The sequence below is a fragment of the Lichenostomus cassidix genome, chromosome 3 (genome assembly GCF_008360975.1).
Source record: "Lichenostomus cassidix isolate B80296 chromosome 3, HeHo_3.0, whole genome shotgun sequence".
NCBI lineage: Eukaryota > Metazoa > Chordata > Aves > Passeriformes > Meliphagidae > Lichenostomus > Lichenostomus cassidix.
The window spans coordinates 21,251,790-21,269,073 of record NC_139483.1 but is presented as its reverse complement, the minus strand read 5'-3'; the positions used below and the strand labels follow the sequence as shown (position 1 = coordinate 21,269,073).

Here is a 17,284-nt window from a genome sequence, read left to right as displayed (position 1 = left end):
GCTCCTTTGAAACAACCTTATCTTGCATTAACTACACCTTGTGCAGTTAAAGGAGAGCAGTAAATGTGTGGGCAAGAGCAGAGACTTGGTTGGGACAGCTGCTTTAAAAAGAGAGCACAGGGCTTGTGCTGCCTTTGTAGCTTAAACCCAGTTGAAATTAACAAGACTAGAAGCCAGTATTTTCATAAGCTCAGGGAACAGGTATGCTCTCTTGCAATAAACCCTATGAACCATGTGGATAAAACACCTCAACAGCCCTCTAGAGTGATCTGTGGGAAAGTCCCCTTCTACAGAGGGACTGTGAACTCCGTGCTCCAGGAGCAGTGCTGCCATGAATGGCACCTGCACAAGCTACCTGACAGCAGCAAATCATGAGCAGCTCACCAAGAATATATTAGTCCTGAATGAATGTCTATGCCACTGAATAATTCCCAGCAGCTGCAGAATAAGATTTCCAGGATAACACAAGCATGGAACAAGCCAGGGGACAGTCCCCTTGAGCCTGAATACAGTGTTCTTGTTAGAACAAATGACAAAGGAAATGACAAGTCAAAATTTGCTTGTGGGAACAAGTTTCTACTTAGTATTAAAGCTATCTCTGGTAAATCTTTAGAAATGCCTACACAGTAATTCCAGGTAGTGAAGCAGTAAAGGCAGAGCATTTCTGTGCAGGAGAGAAAACCAGCCCAGAAAGCAGCCTAGTCAGCTAAGCTTACATTTTATAATGGCAGTTTATCAGTGATTTCTGTCTGCACTGAAGCAGCCTACACACATGCAGCCTGTAGTCTCTGATCACAGCTTAGTACAGCACAGCTCTTCTGGAGAACGGCACGTGTCAGAACTGGGTCTCAGAGCACTCAGGCTTCCAAACAGATGTCAGAGTCCATGGGAAGATTTCTGCAAGAGGAGCTTCCCTTTACCGTTTATAATCCCCTTTGTTGAGAAAATACACACAGCAAAAGCCTGTGTGGATGCTGCTCCAATTTGCAAGTTTTTCTTGGCTGGGGATGGCCCAGCCTCATGAGCAATAAGCACTTTGCAGACAGGACACACTAACAAACAGCGATATGTTCCGTCTTGTCCCTGAAAACCAAGAAATTCAAACTCCATTTGTAAATGAACCCAAGCATCCATCACCATTGAGCTGTCTTACAAAATTCAAAGGCTATATAAAGAAAAACTACCAGACATTTCTTGATGCAATACCAATTCGCCCCAAGTTAAAAATAAGAAGTTTGGCTGTTGTGACATTTCAGTAGAAGCCTGATTAGACATGTCTTGCACAACACTGCCAATTCCTATGAAAAGTTAACTAAAGGACAAAAGGCTACTGGAATGGGAAAAAATGAAGTGTTGTGTATATTTCTGCCAATAGGAAGACCAGCTAGTTGCAAGCATCACTGGCTGTAGTAATTTTTAATAACCATTTGAAAAACTGCTGAACATTCAAGTGTTGAGTTTAGCTCATCACAGAACTTGCATTTAAAGGGAGGTCCTCTGACATCTTCCAGTGCCGATGGCCAAAAGAAACCATCGGAGGTTTTTAAATTCCTAGTTTATAAGCTGCTCTTGGAATCCTGATTGCTTTATCTTTTTCTTTACACAATCCATTTGCCCAGCATTTCCAGATGCATTTTTCTTTTTCCACCCAGCTGCAGTTGAAACAAGAGCCATGGAACAAAGACCAACTGCTCTAGCTCGGGGCATCCATTCCCACTTACTACAAATCCTGTACAGGTCAGCTATCCCTCAGTCCCTAAATAGAAACAAGCACTGTAGTGTGAATCATTAGTTTATTTATTAAGTCTTAAATCACAGTGCTTTCCCTTCTTATTTCTTTTGCCATTTGTCCTACCCCAGCCATTTTTGATGGGACTTCTTCAAGGAGATTCACCTATTCCTATCTATTTTCTGTACTTGTCCATCATTTGCAGAGCATCTTCCTACTAACAGAGGAAATGTCCAAATACTGTGATAGTAGCAATGCAAAATCTTGCAGGGCTCACCTTAGCCTAGCAACACTCAGGATCTGTGAAGAAAGCCGTAGCGGGGATTTTCAATGCCGCACAGAGCACAAGCACTCAAAATAGCAAGTGGCTGTGTGAGAAGCTGCCTTAGCCACACGTTCCACAGCTCTGCAGCTCCAGTCCCTCTCACATCCTGTCCTCTCTTACACGAGAAGCTTTGTAGCCCTGAGATTAATAACAGTTGTGAGTTCAAAGGCAGTAAATGGAACTACTTTAGTTACTCAAGCCAGAATTTAACACAGATGTCTTCTGAAGTATGCTCACTGCTCAGCCACCATCTATTCCAGGATTAGAACTGAAAATGTTATCTGAAGCTTTGATCTTCCTTAATTGATTTAATTTACTTCATATAAAAACACACATTTGTATATACAAGGACAGGAAAAATATTTACAAATTATTACAGACACAAAGTCTCAGTACAGATGCTCACTGTTACAAAATAAATGATGCTAAAATCTGTTTTCTTGAGAATTTTCAGTCTCCTAGACATTAGGTTGGACCTATCTTCTTAGCACCAAACATGTCATTAATAAAGCTTCTAAAACCCCCTCCATTTACTGTGTAAGAAATACATTAAATACTAGACATGAGTATTTACTGCAGGCACTTGCAACATAAACTAGAAAAAGTTATAAATGATTAAGGCACAATGCTCAATTTAGTACTACTGTGCAATCCTCTAGGTACTAATGAGTAAAGAAAACAAAAGTTAAGCTAGCTCAAGTGAATACCATTGACTGGTAGCCTGTACTGATCTTTAAAGTTTAGTCAAACAACACAGATGCAAACACAGCCCAAGTCAAGATCCTGTCATGTGTAGAAATATTGTCCAGGAAACCCCTGGGCTGCATAATTTGATTACATTAAATGAAATATCAGACCCTAAGATGTTGATGGTTGAATTCCTGTTCAGAAGAGCACACTGCAAGTAAATACATACAATTACTAAAAATCCAAGTTTCAACAACCATGACTATAAATAAGCATAGATGACCTACATTCAGGAAAGGTAGAACAGCAGGGACCAATGTCACATTTGTGCATGGATTTTCCTAAAATTTTAACATTGCATCAAATCTGGTGTTTTCAATAAGCTGCAGCGTCAATTAATTTATTAAAATAAAAGCCACCTGCCTCAGTAATTAATGAAGGTGCACTGGGAAACCAGACATGCTCCAACCTCTTTAGAAATATGCTGAATGTAAATGAGCAGTTAGTGGTTTCCTAAAAGACTGCCCACATACATAAAGCATGCCCACAAACTCTGACAAGCACAAGGACTCAAGCTAAAAACTGCAATATAAGAGCAAAAAATGAGTTAAATGGCAAATACACTTGCTGGATATTGGATGTCACTGGTATGTGTAGGCTTTCATATACCAACAGTATGACAGTAAAAATAGAAATATATAAAAGGATCAAAGAATAATTAAAGAAGTTCCCATGTATAGCACTGAGGGGAGGCGAGTTCTGAGGAAAAAGATGGAACACATGGAACAAAAGTACAACTGAGATTCCTTTTTGAATGCTGAAATTGAGAAATTCATGCGCTGAGAGTAATCTTCCTCCGTCGCACTGGGTAGCGCCTTCTTTCGGGGGAAGCTGCAGCTTTTCTTTTTTTTAGCAAAACATAAGGATTTTTACTGGTAACAGTTTCTTTTGGTGTGACTTCTCCTGCTGGTACTAAATCTTGGGCATTGTTTTCCTCCTTCGCCTTGCAACCAGAAAAGACTTCTTGCCGCAGCTTGCAGAGTTCCAAGGTTGGTTGCCAAGTTAATGCTTGGGAGAAACCTTCTGCTTTTTCTATGAGTGCTGGAATAGCCTGCAAAAACAAACCCAAGGATCTCAAGTTACATGGGGAAAGTAATGGTTACAAGGAATGCGTTATGCTCATCAGATTCTGACAGGCACAAAAGCTTCAGTGTCTGCAGAGATGATGCTCAGGATGGTGGGTGAGGGTTGGGGACCCAGTAGAGAGGTGACTGCACTCAGAAGCCATGCCAAGAGTATGCCAAGCTGAAGTGCTCCCTCATGACATCTCTAAGCTGAAGAAGTATCATAGGAACACCACAGCTGATGCCTAAGCAGGTAATGAAGTAATAAATGTCATACTCCAGATGAGGTTGTACAGGTCTTCAAAATATGTTCTATTTTTCAGATGCTGCAGGTTCAAAAATCTTTGTAACAGTATTTCCTACAGCCACAGAGTAATCTTCCTTACCACCATGTGAGGGGGAATGCTTTACAAACACAATGTTTTACCTGCTTCAAAGTATACACACAGACTTTCTTCTACCAAACCCTAAGGAAGATGAGTTACAACTCCTGTTTTGTGACATATTACCAGACCAAGAACATAAAAACATATTTTGGAGCACCCAGAGGTCTCACCTGCATTGCTTCACCGATCTGTTTGGATGCCACTTCTGTCACCTGCTTCAGATGTGCAATGCAAGCATCTAGAGACAAACACAGAGCCCAAATCAGCTTCTGAAACATAACTCCTTTTCATCAGAAATCAAACAGAAAACAAGTAAAATCCCTGTACAAAATGTAAGCCTGCAGCACATCCCTTTCACTCTAACGCTGAGGATGAGAGCTGGCATGGTTTATCTTACTAGTATTATTTTTTATCACTCAAACTGCAGTAGAGTCTAGCAGTATCAACTACAGAAAGCCCCAAAGTTCTTACCTAGAAAACAGAAAGCCAGTATTTGACAGAAAAGAACAGCTGTAAAAAAATAATTACACAAAAAGATTTGTTTTCAAAACGTTTAAGCTCATAACAAACACATTTAATAAAAACCACACGAAACACGAGAATAAACAGAACTGTGGAGAATGTAAGATGAAGAAAACCCATTTTAAGGAGAGGAAATAAATCATCCTGCATCTCCAACAAGTTGGCTTTTACATTAAAGACAACTTTTTTTGTCTTCCAGCTTTACCAAAGCATTAACACCAAAAAGAACCAAGCATAAACAATATGAACTGCATTAATTCTGCTGTGCTAATAAGGAAAGAAAGCACAAGCAGCTTTCAGGAACACTGAAGCAGGCAGCAGGTGCTTCAGAACACCAGGGGGAATACAGCATATATTTGACTGCAGCAGCAATATGACAAGATCCTCAATACTTTAATCCTGTATTCAGGAGTTAAACTCTAGGCTATTATGAAAATGTTTTGCATGTTCTCCACCATCCACAACACTTAAAATGAGCAGACTAGCATGCTTCTGGGAAGTAAGGAGCCTCACCTCCACTACTATTACTTTTCTGTAGGGTTTCACCAGTGCATGCAGTAGGACAGTGTCAGGTGGTGCACACACCCCTAAACCCTGTCAGGGTCAAACACAGCATTCTGTTTTGAAGTCAATCTTATTAGTGCTGCTGAAGGTAATTTAAGTCAGACAATCACTGCATTCTAGCACAGGGTTACAGTGATTCCCTGCTAAAACATGGTAGCCACCAAGAGATGGTGTTTTTTAAACTGTCCACGCATCCAGTGTGCTGGTCACACCTGCTTTAGGAACATATGATCCCTACGTGAACATGGATGCTAAAATGCACCATCATTCAGTTTGGAAGAATAAACAGTCCAACAGCAGCCTCTTTAAACACATCGCAGAGCCCTATGGATGAGCATTCTCTAAAAGAAGGATATATCCATAATGAAGCATTCTAACAGTAGAGTATTGGGATGAGAAGACTGGTGACCTTATGAAATAGCAAGGAAGGAGTTAAGGTAGAGCAGAAATAATTATTTGGATTATTATACAGGAAGACTGACACACAGTTAAATGAAATTTGCCTGCAGGAGTTCAGCTTGACATAGATGGCATTATATTCCTCAGTGTTCAAGGCTTTCCAAAACATAGGGAAATGAAACAAGGAAATGAAAAGTATTGAGTAATCTAAACATTTTTGGTTTCTGGCCACTGTACTTGCTAAACTGGGATACATAAACTTCCCAAAGACTACATGAAACTAAAATCCTGCACAAACTCCTACAACTTTACTGTTACCAAACCTAAAAAGACAATACCATAGTGCAAGCTGTTACTAACTTGAAAGCAGTTGAGTCCCATCAGAAAAGCCTGAATCTGGACACTAAGAAACCAAAAGGAACCCAGATATGAAGTGACACTGTATTGCTCCTCCTAGCTGCTTTCCTGCTCAGGCTGGCACCGCTGGGAGCAATGTCTCCCATTTACAAAGAGGAAATGATGCTCAGAATGAAGTCAGATCAGCAGGGTCAGATCAGAACCGAGGATTCAGCTCAGCTTCTCAAACTTGTAGCAGCACTGCTTGTTACACCAGCTTTACATCATAAAATCCGTGTCCTCCTTTTGCAAGCTAGGAGAATCAACACTGCCACCACTGAGTCCTACCCAACAGCTTTCAATTCCCTGAAGGAACTGACTGATTAGAAAGAGAGGTTGAAGCATTTCTAGTACTCGTGTAAAAGGAACACAAGAACAGACAAAATATAATGTCAGTGATCCATCCAGTTCCCCATCTGGCCTCCAACACTGGTAAAGAAAAGAAGTCAGGAAACCTTCTAGGGGTAGCTCTGTGACAATTTCTCTCAAACACACAGGCAGAGTGGCCAGCTTTTTGCCTTTAAGTACAGTGCTTAACTGCAGGCAGCACTCAGAACAAGAGAAATGGACACAGTAAAACTCAGGCAGCAATACATTCACTTATGACAAACTTCTAGCTTCTAGTTAATTATTTAAACAGCCAATAATTTTAAACAAGCTTACAGGAAGAAACGTTTTTAAACATTTACAGCTAGCCAGTAAGTGAGGCAGTGTTTCCTCAGTACAGCTGCCCTCCCCACAAAATCCTTACCTTGAGAAGGTGGGGATCTTATCTCTGCTGGTTTTACCACAGGCTGGTAGAGCTTCTGCATGTTCAAAAAAAAAAAAAAAAAAGAAAGAAAAATTGTGGAATACTCTCTTGGTTTAATAGATATCTAATATACATATAGCAGTCAGAACAATGGAGTTATTTAGATCAAGAATGTATTAGAGGTATAGTTTATAGATAGTTACTGAAAATAGTATTCTGGTTAACACAGCGACTTTCACTGTAAACACAACTCCAGAATCTGCTTTAGTTTGCAGAATTGTAATTATTAAAGCATGAGAACTGACATCGAGGCATTTTGGATGAAGCACTGCCACCTGCTGCACGAGTGAGGAAAAAGAGCTGCTCCAGCTTCTCAGAAGCCATTCACAGAACCAGTTTGCTTTCACAGAGCCACGAACTCCAACAAAGGGTACATTAAGACAAAAAGCTAAGGAAAAGTACTTAAACAACTACACTCTAGCCCTGCAATTACTTATGCAGAAGTAAGAACACTCGGCTTCACAAACTGTGAGTTTTGTGACATCAGCTAACTGAGACATGAAGTAAACAGATAATAAATTAATACAACTGGTATTTAGTTAGTGTTCTCCACTTCAGGAGCTGTCCCTCAACCCTTCAAGCAAATGAAAGTAGGGGAAAGCTAATTATTCCTCCCTGTAGTTCTGCCAGAGAAATTTTTTTACAGTTCACACATTTTAGCAAGTTTGCAGTAACAGCTCCAAGCAGAAGAATAAACATAGCTTGCATGAGACTTAAACTCTTCAGAACAAATTGACTGAAAACACATGGGATGATCTCTTGCTTTGGCAATTACAGGGAGATCGCCACAATAAATGAGTGATTCTTTCCAGATAAATCATGTCTCCATGGCTGCTCTTAACGCCTCACAAACCATCACAGGATTAGCTATGGTCATGAAAGTACACAGGAAATGCTCAACCAAAAGCAAAGAAACCATTGGTACCTTTGCAGAAGTAGCTGAGAGAGAAAAAAATACACTTCATTTACAGAGATAAACTAAGTTTTCTATATTTCTTACATATATTTCTATATATTCTTACAGGGATAAACTAAACTTTTGCAGACAATTTTAATTAAAATAATCATCTAGTTGTGGTGGTGTAAACTTTGAAGAGATCAGCAAGAGAAAAAAGGTAGTATGAGGGGCATTCTAAATAACTAATCCACTGTGGGACTCAGGTAGCAGAAAGATCAAAAGGTCTTGTTAAATCCTTGTGTTAGGTAATAGCATATTTTATTTTAGTTGATTTTGTTTGTTTTACATACGTGATATACTGACAAAACAGAGAGATCACAAAAGGCAATATATGTTAGGAAATACCTCAGGTGTAAGACAAATATGTACCCATGCACTTTGCCTTACTGTAAATCATCTCTGCCTGGCTAACCTAGAGAGTTAACATTTGCCAATTTTAGTGCTCAGAAATGCAATGCAGGCTCTTCCACAATTTTCTACAAAAGTCCCTGTCTTCTTTAGTATAGAACAGCTGAAGTTGGAAAGGTCCTCTAAACACCCTCCTGAAAGTAGGGCCAACCAGAGCAGGTTGCTCAGAGCCTCATCCAGTCAATTTTTGAGTATCTCCATGAATCTCTCAGAGAATGAAGACTGCAGTTTCAGTAAGCAATTTGTGCCAGTGTTTGACTCTGCCTCAGGCTCTTGCCTCTTGTTTTTTGCCAAAGGAATCCTAATTACTCAGGAGTTAAGCAAAAGGGAGGCCTAATGTAACTGCAGGGGAGAAACTCAGCAACCAAGGAATGTTGTTTCATACCAGTAATTAATTTACAGTGAGTGTCAAAAATCCCACAGAAATGACTGCACTGATTCATTAATCCACACTGCCTTTTTTTTCATGCTTTACTGAAAGTACGTAGACAATGTAGTTAGTAGCTCTAAAAAAGTGCTTAGGAAGCCTCTTTTTAAGTCATACACTGCACCTGATACTATGTATTTGCATGTAGTCTAATGGTTACTACCTCAACGAGCCTTTGGCCAAGGACTTCAGGAACTGGGACGTGACAAGATAAACAGGTGCCTACTGGTTTGTAAGTCATGGGTCACCACTCATGATTTCTTTGTGCTACAGACCCAATGCATACACAGCCTTTGTAGCAACCCTTAGTTTACTGCAAAACCAATTCATGAAAAAAAAAGCAACTTCACTTTATCATAAAGAATCAAAAGCAACCATGGGAAGGAGATTAAAGGCCAGCACTGGATGGATGATTAATTTCTTCAAGGCATACATGGTCAGCAGCTGCTGCATGCAGAGGTTTTCTGGAAGTCTTAGGTTACTCACCAACATCTCTTGCTCTGCTTTCAAGGTTTGGATAACATGCACCAGGATCTTTTTAGGCCACTGTTTACGCCTAGTTGCTGTCTCTACTATTAGTTCATCAAACTGATCCTCGAGAATTTTAATGTTGGAATCTGAAAGGAATAAACACACAAAGTTATTGTGGAATTCTCACACTTTTTTTTTTTTTTGACACAAAGTTATCAGGAAAAAGCAGCTTTAGATCTCAAATCAAAAAATCACGTATGATTATCAACATACAGATAAATGTATGTCTTGAATCTCCTTGCTAAGGCAGGATAGAACTTGGAGCATAACTTAGATGTTGGCCAGTTATTTTGAAGTAAATGATGGAGGGGGAGGCAGAGGACCATCCAGGGAAAAAATAAAAAATATATTTCCCTATGAACTCTGAATCTATGAAGAATGCCTTACAAGGCAATGACTGTCTTTTGAGGTAATGTGTTTTACAACTGAAGCAAAGCAATGCAAGATGCAGCAAGAAAAATGGCTTATCTGTGTGATTTACAAGCATTAAAGAAACTCCAACTGTACAAACAGTAATTTGAAGCCTAACTGATTTTATATCACACAGATCACAAATTAACAATTTAACACTTAAATTCACTGCTCCCACTAGTGTGTTGAGTACAGCTTGCAAGCCATGCAATGTTTGCAATGTAGTGGTAAAGAATGGATTTTGAGCACCCTCTCTGGGTCACTCTGTGCATAATCAAGTGACTGCAAAACAGGAAAAATCTAGGTTTTAAGAGTTTGGGGGTTTGTTTTGGTTGTTTGTTTTAGGATCACTATGACATCATTTAAGTATTGACAGGAAAGACTTAAGCTACTGGTCAACATAAACATGTAAGGCATAAAATACTAACTCTCTTGGTGATTCACACTGGATTGGACATGGACATATGAGTAAATCTGTATCAAATTAAAAAGCACAATACAATCTTTACACCTGCTTTATGCCAGCTGTGGGCAGATGACAGTGTCTCTGTTTCACATTCTGCATCCCATGATCACTGCATTTTTGACCTTGTAGCCAAAGTAGCTGGAATTTTAGCATTCTAGAATTACTACTGCAGAAGCTTCACAGAATCAGAGAATATTCTGGGTTGGAAGGGGCCTTTAAAGGTCCTTAAATCCAAGCCCCCTGCAATGAGCAGGTACATCTTCAACCAGATCATACTGCGCAGAGCCCACCTTTGCACAGAGCTTCCTGTCCAAAAAACAGTTCCATGTTTTCAGTTCAACAGCTCCATAGAGTTAGGTCCATGTATCTGTATTTTCAGCTTTGTGTAACTGTAAAAAGCATCAAGCTGCAGACAAAGATCACCAAATGCCAACACAGGTGAGCGAATGAACCACACTGCAATTTTCTTTGGACACCAGACACCAAGAATCTCCACCACTATTATTATCATTATTATATAAATATGTTATTTTATATAGAAATACTCTTCAACACTTAATTTGTATAATAAATAGCAGCAACAGACAGCGTCCTAGGGTCTCCTGATAGGAAGAGATCTCGGTCACAGCGCCAACACTCAGGCAGGAGGGACTCTCCAGAGCCTCTTGCTCCCAGTGGGGTCAATGCCCATTTCAAACCAGGCTGATGACAACACTTTTGTCCAGTTGGTTATTGGAAGCTTCCAGGGCTGGAGACAAGCTCTCTGGGCAGCCTTTTCCAATGCTCTGTTATCCTAAGAGTGAGTTTTCACTTCTTTACATCAAGGAAGTGAGTTTTCACTTCCTTACATACCTTTCAATAGGCCCCCTTTTACCTCTGGGCAACACCAAACCAAACCAAACTAAACCAAACCAAACCCACCCAGCAGGGAAGGAAGGGAACCCGCCGCCTACCGCTCTGCAGCAGGGAGTCATCCGCGGCCTCCTCCCAGGGCTGCCCGTTAATGGTGACATTCTCCCGCACCGCTGTCTCGAAGTTCTGCAAGACACGGGACAGGCTGAGAATCCTTCCATTCGTTAATGCATCCATCCCTCCATCCCGCGGGCAGGACCCCTCCCGCCCCACCGCCCTGCCCGGGGCAAGCCGCCCCCTGACCCGAGCGCTGCCGCCGGGCCCGCCGGGCTCCGTGCCGGCAGGACGCTCCCGGTTCCCGCTCCCCGCTCACCCAGAGCGCGTCTGCCTCGGCGGCGGCCCCGCCGGGCTGTCCGTGCGCCAGGGCCCGCACGAAGGGCGCGCACAGCTCCAGCACGGCGCCCAGCCCGCGCCGCGAGCAGCAGCGCACCCGCGGGTCCCGCCGCGCCCCGCCCGCCTCCTCCGGGCCCGGCGGAGGCGCCGCCGCCATTTTCCGCCCGGGCCGCGGGGAAAATGCCGGCCCGGAAGCGGAACCCGCGGCCGCCCGCTGCCTTCCCGCCCGGCGCGGCATGGCGGGGCCGGTGGACTGTCACTGCCACCTGGCAGCGCCCTGCTTCCAGCCGGTGAGGCGCGGCGGGCCGGGGGCACGGGGGGAGGCGCGGCCCGGCGCTGAGGCGGTGCGTGTCTCTTGCAGGACGTGGCGGCCGTGGTGCGGGCGGCGGAGCAGGTGAGGCGGGGCCGGCCTGAGGGGAGCCTCTCCCCGCTCCCCCGCGGCCCCGCCGGTCTCAGCGGGCCGGGGGTCTCTGTGTGCCGCAGGCGGCCGTGTCGGCGCTGGTGGTGGTGTCGGAGCAGGCGGGCGAGTTCCGGAGCGTGGTGGAGCTGTCGCAGAGGTGCGAGGCCGGCGGGGATCCCGGCGCCACTCGTGTCCCGGGCGCGGGCTCCGCGGCGCCTGGGGATTGACGGGGATGCGCTGCGCTCCTCGCTCGGGCCGGCCCTTCTTGGCTTTAAACCTGCGATCTCTGCGGTCGCTTGGCGTTAAACTCGGGTTCGCTGTGGTCTTTCACCTCTCACTATCCATTCCGTGCCCAGATTCCCGGGGTTTGTCCTGCCATGCCTGGGAGTTCACCCCGTTCAAGAGGTTTCTCCAGAGGAGCAGCGCAGTGTTACTTTGAAGGTAAAGCACGGTCTCTAAAACACTGCTGGGACTTTTCAGAACAGACGACAGGATGCTCCGAATCTGCCTGATTTAGCTTCAGGTCTGCCCAGTGGTTTCTCATAATGCAGGAGACCCAGCGGACCAAATCCCAGGCTCTCTTATCACATCCATTTGTCCATGTTAGTCCTTAAAGCAGAATTGTTCACTACAGTCATCTGGCTGTATTGCTGCAGTGCTATGGTTTCAAAATCCCAAGTGTGCTTTGCTTACAGCAAACAGCGTGTGCAGATGTCCCTTTGTTAACATGGGAACTGGAAGGCAACCGTTCAGCCTTATCCCAAAAATCTGAGGGAGCTGTCTGCAACCATTTAATGTTACCCAGGCTATTTACGGGCCTTGTTTTAATTCCCTCTTCTGCTTCTGTGAAAAGTTACTTTAGAAGTGGGAGTATTTAGAATAAAGTTGACATATATATATATATATATATATATATGTATATATCTGTATGTATCTGTATATCTAAGTAATGAAAGTGTTATTAAACAAAGAAGGTAAATCCTTCCGGTTTCTAAAATCCGACTGTACAACTTCCAGTAATACCAAGTTCTAAAGCACAGAATTTCAGAACAGTGAAGGAAATTCCAATTTAATCATAACACTGGGTTCATAATCCTTTCCTCTTGTAAGGGCAGTGACAGTTGCATCTTTTGTTCTTGCAGGATCTGGATGCTGCATTGCCTCTTATAGAACTTTACAAAGACAAATTGGTGGGGATTGGAGAAGTGAGTAGAATTCTGTAACTTGTTTAAATCTCTCCAGCAACAGCTGTCACTGGAATTCCAAAAACTGAGTGAATGCTTGTTTTTCTGTATGTGACAAGAATTGCCATCAGCCTGGACAAGCACTAAGTCTGATTGGTAGTTCTCTTAATGTGCTTTCCTTTACAGATTTGCCTGATTCCCTCTTTTGCTTCATTATCATTGTTAGAAAATAGATAGAATTTGTGCTGGTGGAGTAGTAGGAAGATTACATACTTATGCTGTCTCGAGTTATACCCAAAGGCAGATCCTTCTTGCCTTCTTTTCTGACAAAGTTAGGCTAAGCTGTGATTTCAGTACACCACACTGACTTGAACAGTTTTTTTTTTTTTAATCCTTCATCTGTCTGTATCCATCTGTTGTCTGCTGTCTTACATTTGTTTATAAATGCATTCAGGCTTTAGGATGGAGTCTGCCTCTATTTGTGTGTTGCTACCAGAAGAACTTATGTCTGGTTCTGCAGTGGCTGCAGAAAAAGCAGGTTTTGGCAGAGCTTTGTGGCTAAATTTGCCCTGTTGTACTATATATGAACGACTTTGGTTGGTGTAACTGTGAATGGGGTTGCTTCAACAAACTTTAAATTTTGCCTGAACGTGTTTCAATTTTTAAAAAATAGAATGAAAGGGTAGTTTTTGCTAGAGATTGGACTAAAGCTATGGGTCCAGGTCAGAAATTTTACTTGTATTGGAGATGCAGATTTGAGACTTAATCTAACATAATATTCAATTACTATGAAAACTGAAAACTAGTTACAGATTAAAATGTTAAATACCCTTGTTAGTAGTTGTCTGCCCACAAATGCTTTCATAGTTGAAAAGCTTATGGTTGAGAATGGATTCTTTTCTTGAGTTAAGCTACAGTTGAGCTCATTTTAATTGCAGTCTCTAGTATACATATTTTGAAATGCTTTGCAGTTTTTGAAGCATTTTACACCTTTGTATGTCTAATTGTGGTTTTGTCAACTGTTGGGTCTGTAAAACTTTCTCCCTTCTCTCCTTGTACCATAGGTTGGACTAGATTTCACTCCCAGATTTGCCAGCACTGATGAACAGAAGGAAGAACAAAGACAGGTTTTGATCAAGCAGATTGAGTTGGCAAGGAGACTGGATTTGCCTTTGTAGGTTTTGTTTATACTAGAGGGAGAATTTGCCAGATCTCAGTAACATGTGAAAATACTTCCCAGGATCTATGGCTACTAAGTGCCCACATAACTTTTCTTAAATGGATTAAACTGGCATTAGTGTCCTGTCAGTCTCCAGTTTGAGATTTAATTATGGAATTTTCTCTATGTTTGCACTTCTGTACAGTCATGTGTCCTTGCTGTGTTATTGCTATATCTTCACTGTTGCTGAAATGATTCATACATATGGGTATTTTTCTTGGTAAAAGGTATAATATAGGTTAATTATTTTCATCCCAAGATACTGTTAGTTTGTGTGTGTTTGCAAAAAAATAGTATTTGGCTAAATTTCCTAATGCTGGGCTTCTCCTTGCTGTGCAGAAATGTTCATTCCCGCTCAGCTGGAAGACCAACCATTAATCTCTTGAAGGAACAAGGTATACTTCTAATGCATTTGCTCTGCCATGGCTTTTGGCAACAGGATTCCTTCAGTTGTGCCATGTCCTCACATCACTTTGTGTATGTTTAACTCAGGAGCAATAGAGCAGAGGTTCTGTGCTCATTCTGTATGGGATCAAGGTCCCATTGGAAGCTGAGATCACAGCCCTGCTGTAACCCTGCTGATGATGTCGTTTGCTTTGCTTCTCCAAGGTGCTACCAAGGTGTTGCTCCATGCATTTGATGGGAAGCCATCTGTAGCGATGGAAGGGGTGAAAGCTGGATATTACTTCTCCATTCCTCCTTCCATTATAAGGAGTGAACAGGTAATGTTTTGTCCCAGTTCTGGCTGGGGTCTGCTCCTTCTCAGTGCATTGCACATTTTTACTTTAGCTAAATGTCTGCCTAAGGCTTAGCTGGACTTCTGAGGAGGAATTTTGGCTGAAACAGCTCAGCTATTCCTGAGAAACAAGGGGGATTTTTTTCTCATTTTATTGTGGTTTCTCGTGAACTTCTTTGGAAGCCTCTCTTGCTGTACTATTTTAGAGTAGGGACATGACGTATAGAGAAGGAGTAGTTCCTGTGATAGGTCTGGTTTTTCTGCTAAGCTCAGGAAATGTAAGAGAGAAAAGGGCTTGATTCAAGTGCAGGGAGTATGAGGGATGGATATAAAGGGGGATAAGGTTAGGAACTTAGGAGGAAGGAAAGCAAGCTGGGGTTGAGAAGTAAACATGGAGATTAGGAAAAGATACACAAATGTTGTATGCATGGAAAACAGCAAATTAAAATTGCACTGGCAATTCTAAACATTCGGTGTTTTGTGCCATATAAGTGCATGATTTAATAAATAACAATGAATTCAGTGTTGAGATAATAGTACTTCGGATATTTAGAAACCAGGAGAATCCTAATTTGAAGGGGCTTCTTGAGCAGCTGCTGGTGTTGTTTCCTTTCAGAAATGGTTGATAAAATGTAGACAGTGTCACCAAAGTCTTTTGATGTTGCCTTTAAATGTGGAAGATACCCTCCTTTCATGATTTTTCGCCACAGGTTGAAGTGCATAAAGCATTTAACAGCTGTCTTATTTTCTTCAAGAAGCAGAAGCTTGTGAAACAGCTGCCTCTGGAAAATATGTGCTTGGAAACTGACTCTCCTGCTCTGGGGCCTGAAAAACAGGTAAATGATGGGAAGGAGGGACTTCTGTGTATTTGTATCCAAACCCCCACCTTGTGGAGGTCTGTTACTGGCACAGGGGAGTGAAGTAGTGTAAGCATGGATACAAGAGGAAAGAGGCTACAAAGGGAACATAATCCTAGAAGAATGGATACATGTCATTTTTATGCCACACTTGCCACAATGTAGCTGAAGTTGTGTTAGGAAGTACCTGAATCCGAAACACTTGTGATCTCTGGAGATCTGTAACTTGGTTGGTTTCTTTGTTTTGCAGGTGAGAAATGAACCAAAAAATATTTACATTGCTGCTGAATACATTGCCAAGATTAAAGGAATTCAAGTTGCAGAAGTTATAGAAGTGACTACACAGAATGCATTGAAAGTATTCCCCAAACTTCAGAACTTCCTTCGGATATAGAGTCAGAAACTGAAATATATGATATTGCAGAAAGTATTATTTGTGGTGTAATTAATAAAACCAACTTGCATCTTGTGTTAAAGTGGAGTTTTGCTGCTGGAAAGTTCAAGAAGCAAGCAGTGTTATATAGCTGGATAGGATGAAAATAGGGAATTTCTCAAAGGCCTTTGGTGTGCACCATATTAAACTCTTGAATGTTCCCTTCATTCCTTACTTCTGCTGACTGAAAGCCACAAGCTGTGGACCCAGCCATGATAAGAAAGCTCCTGTTACAACTTGCAGACTACACATCCCTTTCTGAGCTATTAAAGAACCCAGCTGGATAGACATACTCTGTATGTTGTGCTGACTCTGAGTAGTGCAGAAGCAACATCTCTTCAAAATACAGTTGGATGGGAAGAATTACAGCTCTTCTCTCCTTTTCCTTTGTATAAAGTAATTTAACAGTTGCTGAAATCTTGGCTATTTTGAGAAGGATTTTATTTGATTTTTTAAAATATTTTATTTTTTGACTTGTGCTTAAAGAAAAAAGCCTGGGTTTGGTCTTAGTTCAAGGACTCATCTTCACACTGCTTGGTGTCAAGAGATAAGGGGTGTGAAAGGGAGAGAAGCTAGATTTTGTGGTATCTTGGAAGTGGTCTCTGGATTCTGCTGTGTTGGTCACTGTCCTGAAAATTTAATCTTATGCTCCCTCATGACACCTGTGTGGATGTGGGCCTGGGAAATACTGATCAAAACTTTGCTGATTATAAACCAGCAATTGGATGAGGTGTGTTTTACATGACACCCAAGTGTTCTGAGGGCCACTAAGGAAGTGGAGGTTTTCTCCCTCTACAGGGAGTTTTACCAGGTCAATGAAGAAAATACAAAAATACTTAGTTCCTGACCACTTTGGGGGGGATAAGGGGCAAAAGCTTGCAATGTAAGTGATGCCCATCTTAAAGTTTTGTTTTCCTCCACGTTGTCTTCCTCAGTTTCTTAAAAACACATTGTCAGGAGGTTTTTTTGCTCTCTTTATCAGAACAGCTTGGTCTGCCTTTTGACTAGAGGTAGCTTATTAGGTTTTAACATATGTTCCTAAACAGATTTTGGCATGGAGCAAACA

The 17,284-nt window shown here is 42.0% G+C and overlaps 2 protein-coding genes across 2 annotated transcripts; one reads left to right on the top strand and one right to left on the bottom strand.

Annotated features, from left to right (window-relative positions):
* Positions 1–2,342: 2,342 nt before the first annotated feature.
* NSL1 (NSL1 component of MIS12 kinetochore complex) lies at positions 2,343–11,627 on the bottom strand. The gene is made up of 6 exons (XM_085054854.1): positions 11,370–11,627; positions 11,098–11,182; positions 9,223–9,353; positions 6,884–6,938; positions 4,422–4,489; positions 2,343–3,852 (listed from the first exon to the last, which is right to left on the bottom strand). Exons 1-6 carry the CDS (start codon positions 11,625–11,627, stop codon positions 3,574–3,576), a joined length of 876 nt encoding a protein of 291 aa, XP_084910980.1. The 3' UTR covers positions 2,343–3,573.
* On the top strand, positions 11,560–16,213 carry TATDN3 (TatD DNase domain containing 3). The gene is given in 10 exon segments (XM_085054855.1): positions 11,560–11,679; positions 11,751–11,807; positions 11,810–11,946; positions 12,146–12,230; positions 12,932–12,994; positions 14,038–14,147; positions 14,532–14,587; positions 14,802–14,914; positions 15,684–15,764; positions 16,036–16,213. Coding segments are annotated over 10 exon segments (900 nt in total). The 5' UTR covers positions 11,560–11,625; the 3' UTR covers positions 16,180–16,213.
* Positions 16,214–17,284: the final 1,071 nt, after the last annotated feature.

What these genes read in the sequence shown, in the direction of transcription:
- NSL1 (XM_085054854.1), bottom strand. Translation starts at nt 11,627, where the DNA reads ATGCCGCGCCGGGCGGGAAGGCAGCGGGCGGCCGCGGGTTCCGCTTCC. An exon ending in TGACTCCCTGCTGCAGAGCG is followed by an intron (nt 9,354 to 11,097) that starts GTAGGCGGCGGG and finishes TATTCCTTTCAG; the next exon opens with ATTCCAACATTAAAATTCTC. An exon ending in AAGATCCCCACCTTCTCAAG is followed by an intron (nt 4,490 to 6,883) that starts GTAAGGATTTTG and finishes GTTTGTCTCTAG; the next exon opens with ATGCTTGCATTGCACATCTG.